The 21,022-nt window shown below is 36.8% G+C and overlaps 1 protein-coding gene across 8 annotated transcripts in view; it reads right to left on the reverse strand.

Annotated features, from left to right (window-relative positions):
- Nucleotides 1–21,022, reverse strand: part of LOC106078346 (zinc finger transcription factor lin-29-like) — a 422,178-nt gene that overhangs the window by 167,973 nt on the left and 233,183 nt on the right. Inside the window, exon 2 of one of the 8 annotated variants that reach the window (XM_056008261.1) lies at nt 14,655–15,066. The exons of the other annotated variants lie outside the window; for them this stretch is intronic. Coding sequence (XP_055864236.1) covers nt 14,655–14,717 — 63 coding nt within the window. The 5' untranslated portion in view covers nt 14,718–15,066. The remainder of the gene's footprint in view (nt 1–14,654; nt 15,067–21,022) is intronic. 8 annotated transcript variants of the gene reach the window in all.

The raw sequence follows: 21,022 nt of genomic DNA on the forward strand, positions 1-21,022 counted from the left end.
GGGGCTCTATTTAGCATAAAGACACGCCAGGTGTGAAGCTAGAGGGAGAGGGAGGGAACAGAGGAGAGGGGGGGTATTACTTCTCACCTGCATATAGGCTTAATCTTGTTCTTATTTACAAGAAAGGGCTGGGTTTTCTTTGTGACTATCAAAAATAAACCTAGACAAAACTTACAATTAGAGAAGAATTGAAAAAAAAATGTTCGCAAAGGTAACAAAATAATACTGCTTTCTTGATTCTTAAAAAAAAACATTATTTTAGTTCTCAGGAAGAAAATTGGTGGCTGAGTTTTAGGCGCTTCACTTTTGAGTCCAGTTGGTACGAGTTCGAACTCCGGTGAGGATTTGTATTTTTAAACTTCGGTTGCCTGACTGTGCCTGTAAGGATACCTGGCATTCGTTACCCATTTCCATACAGCAGTGTTTCACAAACGTTTTCCTTAACGGAACAATTCGCACATTCTTAGTAGTTAAGGAAACAAGTTTTTTTTTTTTTTTTTAAGAAAGGTTTATTGCCATGGTGGACTACTAGTTAAAATTATTCCAGTTATTCGAGGAACACCTATTCGGGCCTCGCGGAACACTAAGGTTCCACGGAACACAGTTTGGGAAACACTGCCATACAGGAAATGGGGGAAAAGGGGGGGGGTCAAAATCTATGTCATAGTGACCTTTAGTTCGAAATTCTAGAATCTCAAACAATGCGATGGAAGTAAAGATTTATTTTTTTTTTAAACCTGACCATTGTTATGGAGTATATATGTGTTATGGTGTGTGTGTGTGTGTGTGTTTCCATGGTGACGGTGAGAAGAAGCTAGCGATTGGTTGGTGGCTATGTGGTGTGAATGATGCAAGACAAAGCGTCTTTGTCATCATCTGTCTTGGGTAGGCCAGACAAGTCCAGAGTGAAAAGACACTGAGGTGGTCGGATGAGGAGAAAAGGGGGGGGGGGCCTAGAGGGACTTCACAAGTTAACGTTTGAGAAACACTGTGGCCTACAACTAAGTCGGAGATGGAGACGTACAGAAACAGACGTGTTCAAGCAAGACAGGGGTCCTCAAAATGGGTTGGAGGAACACTGAGGTGGCCGGATGAGGAGGAAGGGGGGGCCTAGAGGGACTTCGCAAGTAAACGTTTGAGAAACACTGTGGCCTACAACTGATTCGGAGATGGAGACGTACAGAAACAGATGTGTTCAAGCAAGACAGGGGTCCTCAAAATGGGTCTCCAGAACACTGAAGGGGGGGGGGGGTCGGATGAAATTCGTGTATTGCTAAAAGGAGAACAGAAGTCAAGTCACAAGGAAAACGCTACCCACAAACTTACATTTGAATGGTGAAGCAGTAAAAATCCACTGGGTGCTAGATAAAGCATGCAGAATGTATTCCACGTTCCGTCTCCTTCACACAAAAAACAAATTGCCCTTTTCTATTCAAAATTAATAAACCAGAAAAATAATCCAAATTCAGATAAATATAAAGTATTTACGAGCCGAATGAATCCTGGAGGAAAAGACATACACGCAAGCACGCGCGCACAGATTAATTAATATAGTTAATATCGAAACAGCGTGGCACATTTATTATAGAAACAGCCAGACAGTAGCGTAATACTGATTATAAACCCGAAGATCGAGTAGCAGAATTACGTCTGATAGAATAACATACACACACACCGCAAGTTCAGAGTGGACCTAACATTTAATATAACACATACACTTAGCACACTTCAAGTCTAGGAAAGCGTTTTAATTGGCAGATTTATTAATAATAATACTATCCTCAAATTATCGATGAATCTAAACACTAAACATAGCACGCACAAAATCAAACCGCTCCACAACACACATAAAAAAAAATCTTCTACTCTAGTACAACCTTAAAAAAAAAATACTATCAAAAAATCTTTTTTAGTCGATGAGTAAAAAAAAAAAAAAAAAACTTAAACTGGGTACTTTTTGGTTTTTTTTCCTTTTTTTTATGTGACTGACAATTATAGATTAACACGGTGACGTGTTGGGTGTGGGGTGGGGGGGGGGAGCTGGGTTTAAAAGAGCTAGACGTCTTGGACAGAATGTTTTGGTAGCACAGGTCCGCGTAGTCTTTCCCCTGGTGTTCACTATTGACTATTTTTTTTGTATTGACCGCATGTGTGTGTGTGTGCGCGTGTGTGCGCGCGCGGGCCAGGTCGGGGAAATACTCTAGTCTAGACGGTACCGTCTGCTTGGCTACTAATAGCAACAGGTCAGGAGAGAGAGAGAGAGAGAGAGAGAGAGAGAGAGAGAGAGAGAGACAAGGAGGAATATCAGAGCCAAGATCAATACTGAGAAATAGTACCACTGTGATGAACACAAAGATGTGAGGAAAGGTGCCTGTAGGAAGGGCGCCTGTAGGGGGCTGTGGAGTTGGAGGGTGGATACAAAAAATGTGCTCCGTGGGTGAGTAGTGAAAAAAAAAAACACCATAGAACGATGAGTTTGACTTGAGTTCAAACACGAGTCAGTCCAAAAGGGAGGGGAGATTACTGTTGGAGCTAGGTCTAAGGAAGATGGACGGAACTGAAAGTAGAAGATAGAATTTATCAAAACTGGAACATAAAGCTAGAATTTATCAAAACTGGAACTTAAAGATAGAATTTATCAAAACTGGAACATAAATATAGAATTTATCAAAACTGTAACATAAAGCTAGAATTTATCAAAACTGGAACATAAATATAGAATTTATCAAAACTGGAACATAAAGCTAGAATTTATCAAAACTGGAACTTAAGGATAGAATTGATCAAAACTGGAACTTAAAGATAGAATTTATCAAAACTGGAACCTAAAGATAAAATCTATTAGATCTGGAATCTAAAGATAGAATTTATCAAAACTGTAACTGTAGAATCTATCAATGTATAAGGGAAAGAATGATAATTTATTGAAGGTCTCAAATGTCTAAAAAAAAATATAAAAAAATTAAGGTCTAAATATTGTTGGCATCAAAGATTTAAAGACGCTAGGCATCAAAGAATGCCTAATGGCCGTAGGCCTTTTGGAGATCTAAATACTGTTGGCCTCAAAAGGTCTAAAGACTTAAGGTTTAAAAACTGAATGCATCATAGGTCTAAAGTTTGTATGACTTAAAAGTCTAAAAACTAATTATATATCAAATACCATAGATCTGTAGATCTAAAAGTATATTTAAAAAAAAAACGAACTTTAAATAGCAAAGGTTGAGATAGTGTAGGTCTAACATTTCTAAAGATCATGAAAAGTATCAAAGACAGTGGATCTCAAAGTTGTTTAATTCCTGGGAATTAAAAGTATAATGAAGGTTCCAAAGATACCCATTCCCCTCCCCACACGCACACAGTCAGCGGCGTCTACTTCTAGAAGGCAGAACTAAAATTAGAACATGAGCTTGAATATAAAATGTCGACGCTGGGGTGAGTAGCGCGACAGAACACACTGGAACGACTTCCGGTTCCTGTGGGAGCAGACGTGAAAAATAGTGTGTCGGCCGAATCTTTAGGTGGGACAGAAGTGGAACTAGGTCAATTAAAAGTGACACGGTTAGAAACGAACAGTTCATACAAACACACACACACACACAATGGCATAAATGTTGAGTAAAAACTGTATTTAAATACATTTTGACTTAATATAAGTATATCTCGCACTACAAAATGCGCGACTGTATCTCGCACTACAAAATGCGCAACTGATCTACATGTTTGTCAAATCCATATCGATTTGGCCTCCTCTGACAAAGTCTGGAGCTAATTTCAATGTAACATTTGAGTGTTACACAGTTTTAGTTGGCGTTAGTCTAATTCTAGCTAGTAAAAAAAAAAAAAATTAGTTTTAAATTAACTGTTATTTCACTTTTAAAGTGCTAAACTATCATTCTTTATACAGGGCTATATAAATAAATAGCTGTAAGATACAACTGTAAACATAAATCCCTATTGACACTATCTCAAGAGTTATATCATATATGGCCACCACTGCCCACCACGGACATTGGCAAAAGCAATGGACTTTCCCCTACTCTTGACTTTGTGATATCATTGGAAAAAAAATTCTTATGACATCAAGCATTAAGGTACTCTAGGATAATCTCTCAAAGAAAAATCTGGACTGGAAGATTTTATTATCTATATCGTATGTTTGAGAGTGTCTAAAGATAACTTGGAGAAAAGGATGTAGAATAATGGTTGTTGATGGAATGGTACATGGTGGGAAGAGTTGTGCCCATGCATTTGGGAAAATACTGTTAGCCAAGATGTCTGATTAAAGTTGTTTGTTATGATCTGAAAGCATTGTTTTTTTAAGTTTGTGTCTATTAAAATATCTATGATTATATTATCTACCACTTAAGTATCACTGGTTTTTCTTAACAAATACAACTCATTTGGTTTACTATTATGGTTTATACTCTTCTGATTATTCTTGATGGATTTAATAATTAAAGTGTCTATTCTTTTTTTTTTTTCCTTTGTTATTTTCGTTGGTTTCAAGTTAATTTTGAGAGAAGGGAATCCGCTAAATTCTATTCTCGCAAGTGGAAGGACTGTTTTCACCGCTTGGCCCAAGGGGCGTCCAAACTCCCCCACCCCCTGTGTTGTGTGTTGAAGTAGTAGCAAGACATTAAGATAGTGCGGTTTGCGCGCTGGACATATCGATGGTCCCAGGTTCAAACCCTGCCCGCTGTCATCCCCCGTCGTCCTGCGGGAGGTTTGGACTAGGAAGTAAATTATCTTCAACTCTGAAGGAACATCCGAAACATGTCAAACATTTGACAAATAAACAAACACTTGAAGTTGAAGTAGACATAGACCACACTTTACTGTTGTTTGTAAGCACAGAAAAAAAGACAGGTCAAGACACGGGTCATTCCAGGTAGGTGTAGGCCTAATCTAAACTTGAACATGCAGCCTCGAGGACTGGTCAGCTAAAAGAATACATCAATTATAACAAGCATAATATGTGTAGATCCGATTGAAGATTTCATATTAACACATCGTTGAACTCAATTTGATTGTTTATAATGAGAGTCTATGGTGAAGGCCTCGTAGCCAGAACACACGATATTTTGCAGAACAGACACTCCAGGTTTGATTTTTTTTTATTTATAATCTATATAAGAGATCATATATATAGTTCGTCCATCGTGGTTCGATGATGACCACTTTGTCATCCAGGGGGGCTGAGGGCTTTGCACAGGGGTTTTATGCCTCCTCGTCTGGCTGGTGAGACCTATGTGAGCCCGGAATGTTCGGCTGCACACTGGGCAGGTTATTCCAGCTGGAGCAAGTGTCGTTTGCCTTGCATTTCTTCTCTGGCGTTTTTCTTCTGCCAGCGTTGTTCTTTTTTCCTCAGCAACCTGTGCGCCAGTTTTCACAGCGCGACGCCATGATGCTCTGTCATGTGCTTCTGTCTCCCAGGTGCCTGGGTCTATGCTGAACGCCTTCAGAGAAGCTTTGAGGGTGTCCCTGAAGCGCTTTCTTTGACCACCTTGCGAGCGCTTTCCTTCGCTTAGTTGGCCATACAAGAGTCATTTAGGGATTTAAAAGATAGATATGGATGGTAGAGTAGTACATTTCGTAAAGGCTTTGCTTTGGCTTGAATTCTATACAAAGGTGACGTAACACATATCTGAGGTTGGAGGTTAAAGGTTAGCCGGAGATTCTTGCTCTCCATACGGACATGATTGCTATGTGTTTATAACAGAAGTGTGAGGTCAAGTTTCCCAAGGTTTAAACACAACAACGAAGGCCATCGAAATAAGACACAAGCGCATTATGATAAGCAATCATGCTTTTTCCATGAATTAGAAGTACAATGTGGGACTGCTGTAGTTAAACCACGGTTTGTCAATGACTTGTTGTACCAAATTGCTGGAACAACTAAACCGATTTAGGCGTAATATATTTTTAATCGTAGAGTTTAAAATAACTTGAAGAAACTTAAAAAAAAAAAAAAAACTAAATACAAGTTTTATTAACAACTAGTCGACCGGCGGAGTAACATACATTTTGCAGGGGCCGGCCTTAGGCCACTGCAACCTATGCGACCGCAGTGGGCCCCGCACTTTCATAGGACCCGCGCTAATTCAAGGTGTATAAACTATTAAATTAAATCATTTTATAATTTAAAACATTTCCCGTGCCCTCCTGTCAATTTACCAGGAAAACCTGGAAATCTCCCGGCGGTCTCCACTTTCTCTGGACAAAGTCTGCTCTTCTAGACACTATCCTCTATTTCAGTATTTCAGGACTACTGAATCTCCAGAAAGTGTCCACTGGAGAGAAGCTCCTCCCAACTATTTCCGGTAGTCTCTGTCTTATCAAGCACCACGTGTCTCGTCCATGTTCTCTCGGGTCTTCCACGGCGTCGTCTGCCACTTGTGTTTATTTTTAATCACTTTGAGTGATCTCCCGTCACAGAGACCACACTATAGCAGACATATAAAGTGCATGGTCAGAAATGTAGAAACTCGCAGTCACCAGACTCTGACGACTTTCACGACCAGACTGACAGATAAACAAACACGCCAGCGAGGACATTTTTTTTGGCGGGAATCGACTCACGTCTGCATGTATTTGATGTCATAACGTTTCTATCTGTCACGATGACATTCAAGAATAGCGGGTCATGTCACACTTGTCACCTCACCTATACATCTTTCATCAAATGCTGTTCTCGATATAAACAAAGAGAAACAGTTGTGTTTTTTCTGGTCAAAATTAAAAAGCATAAAGAATATGTTTGTCTCGTTAAAATCTAGAAAATAAAAATGTCGGAAGCGAATTGAAAGTCGATCGTGACAATGTCCACTGGATGTACATCTTCAATGTCGTTCTTAAAGTGCTGGAAATGTCTCGATGAATTGGCGGTAAAGTTCATACCGGAATTGCAAAGCCATATAACAAACAACCCCGATATAAATGTTTATAAACATTGAGATGACATGTAGATTGATGGTGGATTGATAAATAGTTAGATAAAAACAGACAAACATACAGACAGACAGACAGATAATAAGATAGATATATTGACAGACAGACAGACAGACGGACAGACGGACGGACGGACGGACGGATGTACGGATGGATGGATGGATGGATGGATAGATAAGATAGATAGATAGATAGATAGATAGATAGATAGATAGGTTTAGAGTAGCCAGAAGTTGTAAATAAATGTAGCTATGTAATGTAGGCAGGTGTATGTTGTTATTGAAGGTAGTCTTAGGATGTAGCCAAAGGTTCACCAACAACTGGTTCAAGACATACGGCTGGCACTATAAATGGATCAACTGTCGTGAATTGATTGTCCCTGAACGATTGGTCGTGGAACACTAAGCTACATGTATTAACATCCTAAGGCTACCTTCAGTAACAATGTACATAAAACTACTTAATATGGTTACATTTACGTATAACATCTGGCTTGGTTACATTTACATATATCAACTGGCTATCTCTACATCACGATTTGTTGTGTTCCTGAAGACAAGCCTTATGACCTTAGGTACGTGTAACCAAATGGTGCTAGTGAAGGTGTATGGCTTTTAAATACATGTAGCCATCCAACTTGAATACAAGTAGCTACATGATGATGTAGCGTATAGCCAGTTGAAGTGGTCAAAGAGCCAAGTACACAAATGTCAGCCACGCTCTACTCCCAAGTGACCTGAAAACTAAATGACAAGACGGACTCACTAATTTGACGTACGAGCTGACGTCACAAGGCTTGTGTTACAAGTCAAACTGTTCTCCTAAGAGCGCGGTCACCTTGACCCACCCTTAAAACAAATATGGGCTCTTCTCGTCAGTAACACTAATGTAGAACAAAAAAAACACGTCGACTATATATATTATTTATTATGAACATTGTTGGACCATATTATAACCTATTTCTTTTTGTCGTTCTACAGATTTAAATGTTTCAAAATAAGTATGAGTAATTTGCATAAATTTATATTTAACAATTATTATTAAGTTACTTTAAACAAACGCTCCAGAGTTTTTCTTTTCTTTCTCTTCATATTTTTGATGGTCAATTGACTTCCGCCCTATCTCAAGGACCCAGCAGATCTGCAGCGGATGGCAGCGGCTGGAGCTCTGGACCGACGTGAAGTCCGTAAAGCATACCACATCACCAGGCTGTCATTCTTACTATATGAATACAAGGTGGTCGAGAGATATGCGCTCTGAACTGTCGTGGCGACGGTTTTGAGTTCCAACCCTGCCAGCTGCACTTCCCTTCTCTCGCTCCCCCGCTGGACTCCCACTGGAGGTTTGAACTAGGCTTTACAAATCTTCCATTCTGAAGTAACACGAGAAACATGCAGACAAATAAATAAAAAACAAATACAACAAGTGCTATTTAAAGACACGTGACATTGCTGGGGACATCCTTTACACGGAAATGGGTACGGACACAAACACATACATGCATAAAACACACACACACACACACACAGGCAGGCACATATACAATCACAAGCACGTAGACACAACACACACACGTTTCCATAGTCATTAAAAAAAAAAAAAAAGATTTACATTGCAGCCATTCCCAACTAATTCTCTACGTCCGTTCAGTCTTCCTGTATGTGTAATGGGGAAGTAGAGAGGGTGTGTGTGTGGGGGGGGGGGGCTATATCTACAAACTGTAACGACGTACAATTTCTTGTTTTAGACCCAGGGGTGGCCAACAAACTAGACCCAGGGACAAAATAAAGTTCAAATAATGTTTCACGGGTCATATCGCCAAAATAAAAAAAAAAGGGGAGGGGGAGGGGAGGGGGGGGGGGCTAAAGGATCCCAGTCTCTGAGACTTCATTATACACTTTAATCTTGAATCTCAGGCCCTAATTTGGACATTTAGATATTCGGGGTCAGAAGTTGACTAATAATCAAATGCGACATTGCTCTAAAGGTCTCTTAAAACACATTCACACAAATTAATTTAAATCTAGGGAATCTAGTGACTCTAATGCATATAGAGTGAATTAATGAATCCAGTTTATATATAGCGAGTCTATAGAAATCTAATGTATCTAGTGTAACTTGTGTATTTCACAGTCATCTTCGAGTCTATAGGAAATGAGAAAAGTGCTCATCTTCGACCACGAAGGAGGAGCTATAGTGAATCTTGTGTATCTATAGTGAATCTATATCTAATGTGTCTACTGTATCGAGTGAATCTATATCTAATGAGTCTACTGTATCGAGTGAATTTATATCTAATGAGTCTACTGTATCGAGTGAATCTATATCTAATGAGTCTACTGTATCGAGTGAATTTATATCTAATGAGTCTACTGTATCGAGTGAATTTATATCTAATGAGTCTACTGTATCGAGTGAATTTATATCTAATGAGTCTACTGTATCGAGTGAATTTATATCTAATGAGTCTACTGTATCGAGTGAATCTATATCTAATGAGTCTACTGTATCGAGTGAATTTATATCTAATGAGTCTACTGTATCTAGTAAATCTATATCTAATGAGTCTACAGTATCTAGTAAATCTATATCTAATGAGTCTACAGTATCTAGTAAATCTATATCTAATGAGTCTACAGTATCTAGTAAATCTATATCTAATGAGTCTACAGTATCTAGTAAATCTATATCTAATGAGTCTACAGTACCTAGTAAATCTATATCTAATGAGTCTACTGTATCTAGTAAATCTATATCTAATGAGTCTACAGTATCTAGTAAATCTATATCTAATGAGTCTACTGTATCTAGTAAATCTATATCTAATGAGTCTACAGTATCGAGTGAATCTATCAAGTGAATTTATATCTAATGAGTCTACTGTATCGAGTGAATTTATATTTAATGAGTCTACTGTATCGAATAAATCTATATCTAATGAGTCTACTGTATGAAGTGAATCTATATCTAATGAGTCTACAGTATCGAGTGAATCTATATCTAATGAGTCTACTGTATCGATTGAATCTATATCTAATGAGTCTACAGTATCGAGTGAATCTATATCTAATGAGTCTACTGTATCGATTGAATCTATATCTAATGAGTCTACAGTATCAAGTGAATCTATATCTAATGAGTCTACTGTATCGATTGAATCTATATCTAATGAGTCTACTGTATCGAGTGAATCTATATCTAATGAGTCTACTGTATCGAGTGAATCTATATCTAATGAGTCTACTGTATCGAGTGAATCTATATCTAATGAGTCTACTGTATCGAGTGAATCTATATCTAATGAGTCTACAGTATCGAGTGAATCTATATCTAATGAGTCTACAGTATCGAGTGAATCTATATCTAATGAGTCTACTGTATCGAGTGAATCTATATCTAATGAGTCTACTGTATCGAGTAAATCTATATCTAATGAGTCTACTGTATCGAGTGAATTTATATCTAATGAGTCTACTGTATCGAGTAAATCGATATCTAATGAGTCTATAGTATCGAGTGAATTTATATCTAATGAGTCTACTGTATCGAGTGAATCTATATCTAATGAGTCTACTGTATCGAGTGAATTTATATCTAATGAGTCTACTGTATCGAGTAAATCTATATCTAATGAGTCTACTGTATCGAGTGAATCTATATCTAATGAGTCTACTGTATCGAGTGAATTTATATCTAATGAGTCTACTGTATCGAGTAAATCTATATCTAATGAGTCTATAGTATCGAGTGAATTTATATCTAATGAGCCTACTGTATCGAGTGAATCTATATCTAATGAGTCTACTGTATCGAGTGAATCTATATCTAATGAATCTACTGTATCGAGTGAATCTATATCTAATGAGTCTACTGTATCGAGTGAATCTATATCTAATGAGTCTACTGTATCGAGTGAATCTATATCTAATGAGTCTACTGTATTGAGTGAATCTATATCTAATGAGTCTACTGTATCGAGTGAATTTATATCTAATGAGTCTACTGTATCGAGTAAATCTATATCTAATGAGTCTACTGTATCGAGTGAATTTATATCTAATGATTCTACAGTATCGAGTGAATCTATATCTAATGAGTCTACTGTATCGAGTGAATCTATATCTAATGAGTCTACTGTATCGAGTGAATCTATATCTAATGAGTCTACAGTATCGAGTGAATCTATATCTAATGAGTCTACAGTATCGAGTGAATCTATATCTAATGAGTCTACTGTATCGAGTGAATCTATATCTAATGAGTCTACAGTATCGAGTGAATCTATATCTAATGAGTCTACAGTATCGAGTGAATCTATATCTAATGAGTCTACAGTATCGAGTGAATCTATCTAGTAAATCTAGAACATGTTAACGTCAAATTGCGAAATCCGGCATTCCATGGAATGCCCAAAACGTCCAGGATAAGTGAAAAATGACGTCCCCATTTTCTACTTTAATTAGGCACTCTATAAAATGCCTATAACAGCTTTAGGCAAAGTGCTAAATAATGAATTTAAGTATTTTACTAGTAATATAAATTTCCCAAAATAATATTTCTACTCGCCAGTATTCTAAACATTTTAATCTTGTTCTTTTAAGTGTGGAGTATGTTGAATTAACACCGTCTAAGTGTACAACTTAATTGTAGTAGGTCAAAAAAAGTGGATACAAAAGATGTTTCATGTTGTGTTGCGTGATAGGTGAAAAACAATAGGTACTAAGAAGGAATCCCTTGACTTGATAGTAATAAAGCTGATAACATGTTTTGTTGTGAAGGTGCGTGGAAAACACAAGAAGTTCATTTATCCTGTTAAACAAGACTTCAGTGCAATTCATTTTTTTTTTTTTTTTGTCTGAAATATCGACACATATTTTGCCTTTGCATATAAACATAATATTGAATTTTACAGCCTAGGACAACAATTGTTTCATTAAATACTTTGAAAGCCTAGTTTTTAACTTTCATTTTCTCTTGTTTTTACTCTCTGACCTCCTTGCTGAGGTTTGATCTCTTTTATTGTCATTCTATGGCTACAAATTGTCTTTTTTTTATAGGCAGATTTTTTAAAAATTAATATTTCATTATATATCTAATTTTGTAACTGACGAGGCAGCTAGTTACCAATACAAAAGCGCTGACTTCGTGAAAGTCTGTTTTGAGATTGGTGAGTGGGTATTGCATTAGGTAGTGGCTGTATTCAATATTTGGGTAAGTGGGTATTGAAGTATTTGGTGAATGTGTATTGAAGTATTTGGTGACTGGGTTTTGATGTATTTGGTAATTTGGTAAGTGTGTATTTAAGCACTATATGGTGACACTAGCGGATCCAGGGGGGGGGGGGCGCTAGAGGCGTCGGGGCTTCGTCCCGGACACCACTGCGCTCCCCCAGACCGATTAGTTGTCAAGAGAAAGGCCTCAACATGACTGTTTTTTTAAAGACTATTTTTCGAATAATTTTGTTGTTTTTTTTCGGCGGCGATCCTCAAAGTTTTAACTTAAATCTGTGGGGTATCTTATCTTTTCAAGGAACAAATCGGTTGTATTTGCAATGTAGAAAGGGCCTGTAAATTAATATTAGAATATTTTTCAAGATTAGAATACTATTATATTGATTCTGTATTTGTATATAGGTAGAAACTAACAAAATTATTTCAAAATAAGGGCAGCATTTAAGAGGAGCTTATGAAGTACTTTGATTCTCTTTTGCTGTTGCGTGTAGACAGTTTTACCTGCTCAATACTTCGGCATCTTTAACTTTATTTTTACTCATGTATACTAGTATTTTAAATGTACGATTTGTAGATTTAAGAAATTATTAAATTATTTAAAAGTTGAAATTGCTCTTAGAATAGTGTAAACAAAACAATTGGCCTATTTTTAGTCTCAAGAAATCCTGAAGAAGTGAACAATCATTTCATACTTTGCTTAAAACGCCCGCCATTCTATAGAACTTTGCCGGTAAATTATATACAGTGAATCTAAGTTATCTAAAGAATGGCTGCCTGGTCGTGCGGTTTGCTCGCTGGACTGTCGTTCGGATTTATCGATGGTCGAGGGTTCAAATCCTGCCCGCTCCCATCCCCCGTCGTCCTGCGGGAGGTTTGGACTAGGAAGTAAACTATCTTCAACTCTGAAGGAACATCCGAAACATGTAAAACATTTTACAAACAAAACATTTTAGTGTGAGTAAAGTGAATTAATAGTGAATTTAGCGTATCTAAAGTGAACCTAGTGCATCAATAGTGAACATAGTACATTAATAGTGAATCTAGTGCATATATAGTGAATCTAATGTATCTTGTGAATCTAGTGCATCTATTGTGAATCTAATGTATCTAGCAAATCGTGTATACCTAGTGAATCTAGTGCATCTATTGTATCTATAATGAGTCTAGTGAATGTATAGGCCTATTAAATCTAATGTATCTAATGAATCTAGCATATAGGTAGTGAAAATAGTGAAACGAATGTATCTAAAGTGAATCGAGTATATCCATAGTGAATCTATAGCAAAGCTAACGTATCTAGAGAATCTTATGTACCCATAGATAATTTAGAGTATCTTTAGTGTATCCGAAGAGAATCTAGTGAATCTATAGTGACTCCATATATCTGAAGAACTATTGTATCTAATTAATATTTGTGTATCTAGTGAATGTATAGTGAGCCTAGTGAGTATATAGTGAATGTAGTCGACTAGTAAAATACCACACTTATGAATGCCACGGTAATGGTAGTAAACATAATAACAAAGAAGATAGAAAACAGACAAATGTGGATATATAGAGTGTAGCTGATTAATATAATAAAAGAAATGTATATAGTTGCTACAGTTGAAACTATGCAAAACAAATCAATTATATAACTGACAACTTTCTTGGTTGGCAACACAGAGAGAAAAAAAAAAGGGTGTAGTAGAAGACTTTTTTTTTTACAATTACTGGGTCACAGAAAAAAAAAATTTGGGGGGTGGGTGGGGGGAAACGTAAATATGATGACAATTAAACTTTGAATCATGTTTCTTAAATGTCATGTATATCGGCAGATTAGATTTTAACAAATATTTATATATTTTATAAATTAACAAAAAAAAAGTTGTTACTTAAATTCAAAAATTACATTGAAAAGGAAAAAAGTTTAGTGAAATTGACAAAAATAACAATAAAAGATAATGTAATGCTCAGATTAATTTTTAAAACCGACACCCCTACATCTGATTGTATACATAGACACCATGATAATGTCGTATCTTATTTATTGCAGACCTTCCTTCAAAAGAGAAGATAACTACATGTGGAAGAGTGTTGGAGAACATCTCCTTTGAATGAACATAAGCGCGTGATGATTTTACTTGCGAAGGGGGTGAGACCCATGAGTCAGGGTCTTTTATACATTACATGTTTCGGGATTTTAGAATATGTGATTTAAAGTGCTGTAGTAGGGAGGGCGTATAGATAATTGTAAAGCTTCAAATGGTTACATCAATCGTAATGCTTTAAGTATATTAAATACATAAATATTTAGCAGGCAGAATGTAAAACAGTGGAAATACTAGAGATGTAAGGACAGTTGATTATTTAGGAAAGCAAACAGGGGTCTCGACAAAAAAAAAAAAAAAACATAACATCGAATAACAAATTAGAAAAAGTCAATGAATGAGAAGTTGTATATAAAAATTAAAAAAAAAAAAAAAAAAAACTAACCTGATATAGAATCCATTCGTTCAGATACGGCACACCCGAATATCTATCCTTCGGCCGGAACATTCAATCGGGTTTCCTTGGCAACCACGGGAACGGAACACAAATTTCCGAGTAGAGTCGTAGCCGCTACATCGTTGCTAGCATGGCTTCATAATATATCCATCATCTTGTTTTACACTCGCCTGTATTTTTTTTTTCTCTACCAAAGAAAAATTTTTCTTTGCTTTTTTTTTTTGTTTAAATAGTCGTTGGTTTTGTAAGTTTTACTGAGCAACTGATTAAAATCTCGTTCCACGATCACAAGTTTTGTTTAGCAGTGACCTTGTGTCTCCAAGTCATTGCTTCAAAAAACATTATTCACACACTCTGCAAATCTAAAGCCGGCACTGGGCACACGTCTAGAATGCACATCCTTCAAAGAGTTGACAATGGTGATAATAGATATATGATTTAACACGGGGGAAGAGGAGGGGGGGGCAATACAATAAAAGTAAATAAATAATTTTTAATAGAATTACTTCCCCCTAACGTTACGTCACTGAAAAGCGGAATTAAGTATATATCAGGTAGAGGAGGCCTTGAATACTAGAGTGTATTTCTATGAAAGAGACAATAATGAAGACTACATTTAAAATCTATGACAGAGAGATGACATTCAATACTAGACTTGTACTCTATGACAGAGAGATGACATTGAATACTAGACTTGTACTCTATGACAGAGAGATGACATTCAATACTAGACTTGTACTCTATGACGGAGAGATGACATTCAATACTGGACTTGTACTCTATGACGGAGAGATGACATTCAATACTGGACTTGTACTCTATGACAGAGAGACGACATTCAATACTAGACTTGTACTCTATGACGGAGAGATGACATTCAATACTGGACTTGTACTCTATGACGGAGAGATGACATTCAATACTGGACTTGTACTCTATGACAGAGAGACGACATTCAATACTAGACTTGTACTCTATGACAGAGAGATGACATTCAATACTAGACTTGTACTCTATGACAGAGAGATGACATTCAATACTAGACTTGTACTCTATGACAGAGAGACGACATTCAATACTAGACTTGTACTCTATGACAGAGAGACGACATTGAATACTAGACTTGTACTCTATGACAGAGAGACGACATTCAATACTAGACTTGCACTCTATGACAGAGAGATGACATTCAATACTAGACTTGTACTCTATGACAGAGAGATGACATTCAATACTAGACTTGCACTCTATGACAGAGAGATGACATTCAATACTAGACTTGCACTCTATGACAGAGAGATGACATTCAATACTAGACTTGTACTCTATGACAGAGAGACGACATTGAATACTAGACTTGTACTCTATGACAGAGAGACGACATTCAATACTAGACTTGTACTCTATGACAGAGAGACGACATTCAATACTAGACTTGTACTCTATGACAGAGAGACGACATTGAATACTAGACTTGTACTCTATGACAGAGAGATGACATTCAATACTAGACTTGTACTCTATGACAGAGAGACGACATTCAATACTAGACTTGTACTCTATGACAGAGAGACGACATTGAATACTAGACTTGCACTCTATGACAGAGAGACGACATTGAATACTAGACTTGTACTCTATGACAGAGAGATGACATTCAATACTAGACTTGTACTCTATGACAGAGAGACGACATTCAATACTAGACTTGTACTCTATGACAGAGAGACGACATTCAATACTAGACTTGCACTCAATGACAGAGAGACGACATTGAATACTAGACTTGTACTCTATGACAGAGAGACGACATTCAATACTAGACTTGTACTCTATGACAGAGAGACGACATTCAATACTAGACTTGTACTCTATGACAGAGAGACGACATTCAATACTAGACTTGTACTCTATGACAGAGAGATGACATTCAATACTAGACTTGTACTCTATAACGGAGAGACAGTATTGAATACTAGACTTGTACTCTATGACAGAGAGACGACATTGAATACTAGACTTGTACTCTATGACAGAGAGACGACATTGAATACTAGACTTGCACTCTATGACAGAGAGACGACATTCAATACTAGACTTGTACTCAATGACAGAGAGACGACATTGAATACTAGACTTGCACTCTATGACAGAGAGACAGTATTGAATACTAGACCTGAAATATACGAGAGGCAATATTGAATCTATGATGGGTCGGGGAGAGGGGCAAAACTGAATATAAAACGAAATTTATATTTAAAAAAAAAAAAAAGGGGTGGGGGAGTGATACTGAATGTTAGAAATGAAATCTATGAGGGGTCGGGTTGTTGACGTGTAGCACCAAACTGCTGGCAGACAACTAAAACCGCTGTAGGTCTATTATAATTTAGCTTGTCAAACTTGAAATAACGTGAATAACTTCTTTGTGAACTGACCTGCACATTATTTTATTACAATCTATAGACACATTTAACTTGAGATGAAATGAAATAAATGTGGTAGACTTTAGTAAGAATATAAAAACGGGTATTTTGAACAAAAAAAAATCTAGCTCAGTACTAACTCGTCTTTTCATTCTGACTTTCTGGAGTCATCTAGCGAAGTAAAGAGACAGCTTACGACAGTTTCACTTATCTTGCGTCATTCACACTATATAGCCAAAAAAACCAATAAAACGGAGAGTGGGGGGGGGGGAGGGCTGATATTAAATACTAGACGTGACATTTATGTTGGAGCGGATATGAGCCTAGGGCAGAGCTACTTTAGTATCTAATAATAATAATAATAATAATAATAATAATAATCTTTATTGTCCGTATGGAAATTTGTCTTACAATTTGTGCATTACATCAAACAAAAAACATTATAACTATAAGAAACCAAAGTGTACATTCACACCAGACACTCATAATTTACATGTGGCAAAGTTTATACCAGATTGTTCTTATGTAATGATTTTATTGCCAGGGGAACAAAAGAGTGTTTGTGTCTGTTTGTCTTTGCTATCGGTGTCTTGTATCTCTTCTGTGATGGTAAAATCACAAAATCCTGACACAAAGCATTTCTGCCAAGTTTGATCAAAGATTGGTCCAACGGTTTTTGATTTCTCTGCGGAACAAACATACATACTCCTTACATTCAATTTTAAATATTAGATAGCCTGGGAACAAATCAAACGGACTTAGCCGGTCGCTAGTGCTTGTTGAATATAGGAGGTGATTTTTAATCCTTGACGTACAATTTATTCAAAAGGATGGGCTAAAATTAAAGGGATATATACATTCATAGTTAATGATTTAAAAAGACTGTTTCAACCTGGATCAACTTGTTATTTCCTCTTACTCGTGACTATCCTCATCCTCCCTGTCTTACCAGGAAAAAAAGAGGCAAACAGAGAAAGCGATGAGAGGACAACATAAAAGAATGGACGGTCCTGACATTGCAAGAGGTTCTAACTAAAGGCGAAAGGACAGAGAGGAATGGAGAAAGAATCTTGCATGGCGACCTAACGGTCCAACAGACTAAGGGATAGGTAAAGGTAAAAGGTAAAGGTAAATCTTCCCGAAAGAAAAACTTTGGGTCCTGTTAGACACCTTATTTATAGTTTAGTTATTTAGCGACGCACCATAGAAGTATATTGAACGGGACTAGTGACGTTTGGGATATTTTGTGTTAGAGACCGGAAAATCAGTTAGTGATAGAATCCTCTAGGGCAGTGGTTCCCAAACTTGTTTGTCTCGTAGACCCCTTGCCATGTTTTCTGCTTTTCGGTAGACCCCCTGCTTAACTTATATTGCTTTTTTTTTTTTTTTGCAATTTATTTTAAAACTAATTTCTAATTTTAGTGATTTGAAGAGTGAAAATGCATTTTAAAAATACATATAAAGTATTAAATAATAACTCATTTTTATTGATAAAATTCAAATTTAACCAATTAAATATGTATTGCTGGAATCATCAAACACACTGGAAATGTTTTTTTACCCAGGCTTATCATCTGTTCCTATGGATGTCATGTTTCATACATTCTATGAAGAAGACATTCAAACAATAAATATTAATTAATTTGTTTTAAGTATCATTGTAAAAGTTTTCGCAAAGAGTTTCTCGTGTATCTTTCACGTGTCCGCCGAACTGTTTTCACTAAAGGAGAAGGGGCGAAGGCGAGTAACTGGCGCCTTAGCCAGTAGGCTTCAAGCAGGAAGAGCTCATTAGCCACATAGCAGAAGGAAAACTGAATTTAAAAATCCGCTGCCTTGCAACTATTCCCAAACATGGGAAAGCTGTCGTGGGTCAACCCTGAGGAAAAATAAGGAGCTGGCGACCCCTAGGCAGTTTACAGCACACAGCGCTACACCCCATCAGAGCCTGTGACGCCACTGGTCCCAAACTGTATACATTTCCCTTGCAAAGAATCACATAAGAAGCTTTTAATTTGATAACTCATGCCACCGATGTGCCCTTGAACTGTATTTTTGCTTAAAGAAATTCTTTTAATAATATCAGATGTAGGTGTGTGTAAAACAGTTTTCACAACTACAACGGCTGGTAAAATCAATGTTTTACCTATGTTTCCGTATTTTGCTATAAGTAAAGAGATATTGGAAGACGCTCACAAACCAACATCTTCTCTCTATATATATATGATGTTGAAGTGAGATTGTGTGGGTCTATTCTTAACTTTATCTTTGAGTGCTAGAAAATTTTTAAATCTTTATCTATTTTGTCATGGTGACATTGTCTCAGATGATCCTCTAGCCATTGGTTTGGTATCATTATTTTAAAAAGTCACTTAGGCAACCGCTTGTTTGACAAGGAAGGAATGAATCCCAGTTTTAAATAATCAACGCTGGACAGTGTACATTTCTTTTTGTTAAACATTTGTTACATGTAGACAAAATTAAAATTTTTAAATAAGTATTGAGACAATTCTTTGGTTTGATTAGCACGATATATATTTAAATGATTTACCAAGATAAAAATCATATATTACTGTATAAAATAATTACATTAAATGAATGTAAAAATTAAAATGATCTGCTTTAAATGAAATCTATTATCGTAGACCCCCGTGGACCTCTCATAGACCCCCAATTTATTTTTTTACTTTCGTAGACCCCCTGGAAGTCTTCGTAGACCCCTGGGGGTCTATATAGACCACTTTGGGAATCACTGCTCTAGGGTAAAGACGTGTTTGACAGAGACTTTTACTGTGGCCTTTTCTTAGAATAAACATAGGATAAATTGTTCATCAGCGTTGACTACATCTCTTTACTTGTTAAATAGATGTCTTGTTTATTCTGTATTGTTGATCAACTACACTGAATACACCCGAACAATAAAACTCAAACGCTTGCAGAGTAATTGGTTGAAATCAACAGTCATCTATAGTTGACCTTAAGACAGCCTGAACAAGCAACGTCACAGTCCCCAATGAAAAGTATCTCCAACGATCTATGCTCGCAATGTTTTGTTGTTGTTTTTTTACACAGAAAATAACTTTTGTACTATTTAAAAGTCTAGCATATTATCTGGTAGGATGGACATTAACAATCTCAAAAAAAAAAAAAAAGGAGGAAGGGGGGGGGGGCGGGGGTATCACTTGAATAAAGGTACGTAGTGTTGTTGGTTGGGGGAGGGGGGGTAAGCTTAAAGTAGAACTTCGCTACGTAGAGAAAGCCACGCCACCACATGGGGCGCTATGAAATATAACACCCCAAAATCACAATGCTATTATAGGCTTTGGCAATCACAGCAAGTTGTTGTGGTTCGGATCCCGCTCACAGCCTTTAAAAATGATTAAGAATTTTTTATTTTTTTTTTTTAGTATCATGTTATGCTTATTGGAGATTACAAACAGGGCGGGGAAAAAATATAAATAGCCCCCCCCCCCCTTTTTTTTTTCCGTGTATCCGGTGTAAAAAAAAATAATTGAGGAAATATATGTAAGAAATTGTTTAAAATGTATGCATTTTTTTGTGACCTTTTATTCAGCACAGAATCAAATCTTCTAAACTTTTCTGTGAGTAACTTATATTGTGTGCAGTCATATTCAACAAAGTTAAACGTCCTGGACATTGGTTGTAAACCTGGTGGTGACACAGATGGGGGTAGTGCTGTGTGTTTTTAGCCTACCCAAATCGCCACAGTCCAGCGCAGGACGAGCGGTCAACCGTGACCCACTGACCAGTGACAGTACACGCCAGTTCGGCAAGGACCAGTGTCGTAAATATTACGCACGCAAGTCACGGCGAAAGTGATCAACTGGAGTGGTCAAGAAGGTTCGAGGCCTGTAGAGACACTATATAAGAGCGAGTGTGTCAGGATCACTTCACTTCACGTTACCTCGCAATGTG

Source organism: Biomphalaria glabrata, chromosome 13 (genome assembly GCF_947242115.1).
Source record: "Biomphalaria glabrata chromosome 13, xgBioGlab47.1, whole genome shotgun sequence".
Classification (NCBI taxonomy): Eukaryota; Metazoa; Mollusca; class Gastropoda; family Planorbidae; genus Biomphalaria; species Biomphalaria glabrata.